The following is a 1850-nucleotide window of genomic DNA, read 5'->3' on the forward strand; positions in this document are numbered from 1 at the left end:
AATAAGAAATCAAAAACATCATTTTTCAGGGTCAAATTTTTTTAATGAAATCACGATAAAAGCAAGCATTTCGAGGTTCAACAAAGGATAATCCTTATCAGCTGAAACTGAGAGAAAATTGGGTACTGTTACAACTATTTATATACCATTTAAAACTCTCTTGTAACTCCACCTCACCCAACTCGACTCCACCCCTCTCTATCTGTCACAATTAAGCAATGGATATCAACATTCAACCAAGCGATGGCAATGCATTCCAAATTGAAATTGGCTACTTTGACACAGTGTTAGAGATGAAAGAAAAAATCCAAAAGGTGAAGGGAATCCCTATAACCAAACAAACCCTAGTTTTTAATGGCAATGTTCTACAGGACGAACTCAATGTCCACTACTCAGATATCCTCGACCAGTCCTACATTCAGCTGATCGTTGCTGGAGAACTTTCCCAAAAAAAGATCCAACTCCTCGTCAAAATGCAGACATCAAAACTGGGATTGGCGCTCGAAATGGACGTTAAAGAAACAATCCGAACGCTAAAGGAGAAAATCCAAGATATAGAAGGGATCCCTGCTAAGAAATTGGTTATCCATGCAAATGGGATTGAGTTACATGATTCAAAATCGCTACAAGATTGTGAGCTTTCTGATAATTCAGAAATCGATGTGAGTTATCGATCATCTTTGACAACAACTATATCAGGATCATCAGGAGATATGGGTAGTGGATCAAGAAAACTGAGGATTATTGTTGTGACAAAATGTGGGACTAAAAGGATTCCAATTCATGTAAATGCTTGGGATATTGTTGGGGATGTGAAGAATAAGCTACACAAATTGAATGAAAAGTTGCAGTTGGATCTTCCACAAGAAGGCTATTTTTTCATTTACAAACAAAATGTGATGGATGATGATCGTTCTTTTAGGTGGCACCAAGTTTGCCAAGGTGATACTATCGAAATCTTCAATGGGAGGCTTTCTGGCGGATCATAAACTATTATATTCAATTTCATAACTTTTGTTGTGATTTTAAAAATTTAAGGCCGCTAGTATTGAAAAGGATTGGACGTCAAGTGCATAATAGATGAAGTAGATCCGCCCATGGTATTTGATTTATTGAAGTTCCCTTATTTATAAAAACTGCTTTCTATAAAGAGGGATTTAGATATTTCATGTTAAGCACAACTTTGATATGATTGAATCACAACTACAATTTTTTCTTCTGTCAATGCTTGATTCGATTTTTAGTATGTCTATTTTATTGTGTTGTTTTACTAGTTATGGTCGACTTTATATTTTTATTAGAAGTTTAGGGACTAGAAAGCAATTTTAATTAAATTTGAAATTAATGTTTTTTAAGACGGCATAGTCACAACATGTTCACTTTGGTCTTTAATTTTGTTTTGAAAAATGATGAGTTGTGAATTTACTCCAATTTATTGATTCAAATTGGTATTTATAGGTCGTGGTGGACATTTTAAGTGGAATTGAAGTTTCAAACGAAAAAATAAATTAGGAACTAAAATCGAGAATCAAGCTAGCTTCGGACGGTTCTTGATTTTTGGCTACTCAATTCTGCAACAAAATTTTTTATTTTATTTATAATCTATTTACTTAATCCAATGACCCGGATCAACGAGTAACAAATTTGGAAGGTCTAAGTTCTATAATCAATCAGATTCATTCATTTCAACAATCATATCACTCTCATTTGTAGTTACTTCTAAATGGACTTTATGAGCTGCCCGCCTCACAAATCTTTCTTAAGAAGTCGCGCGCAAAGCAACGAACAAACTTGGATGCTATAGTGTTCAATATTGGACGTTATTTGATAGCATATTTTATAATTTGTAT

The 1850-nt window shown here is 34.1% G+C and overlaps 1 protein-coding gene across 1 annotated transcript; it reads left to right on the forward strand.

The window, feature by feature from the left end:
• The first annotated feature begins 218 nt into the window (after positions 1 to 218).
• LOC111375267 (ubiquitin domain-containing protein 7SL RNA2-like) lies at positions 219 to 989 on the forward strand. The gene has a single exon (XM_022998065.1). It carries the CDS (start codon positions 219 to 221, stop codon positions 987 to 989), a length of 771 nt encoding a protein of 256 aa, XP_022853833.1.
• Positions 990 to 1850: the final 861 nt, after the last annotated feature.

The sequence above is a fragment of the Olea europaea genome, unplaced genomic scaffold, assembly GCF_002742605.1.
Source record: "Olea europaea var. sylvestris unplaced genomic scaffold, O_europaea_v1 scaffold1354, whole genome shotgun sequence".
NCBI classification, from domain to species: Eukaryota; Viridiplantae; Streptophyta; class Magnoliopsida; order Lamiales; family Oleaceae; genus Olea; species Olea europaea.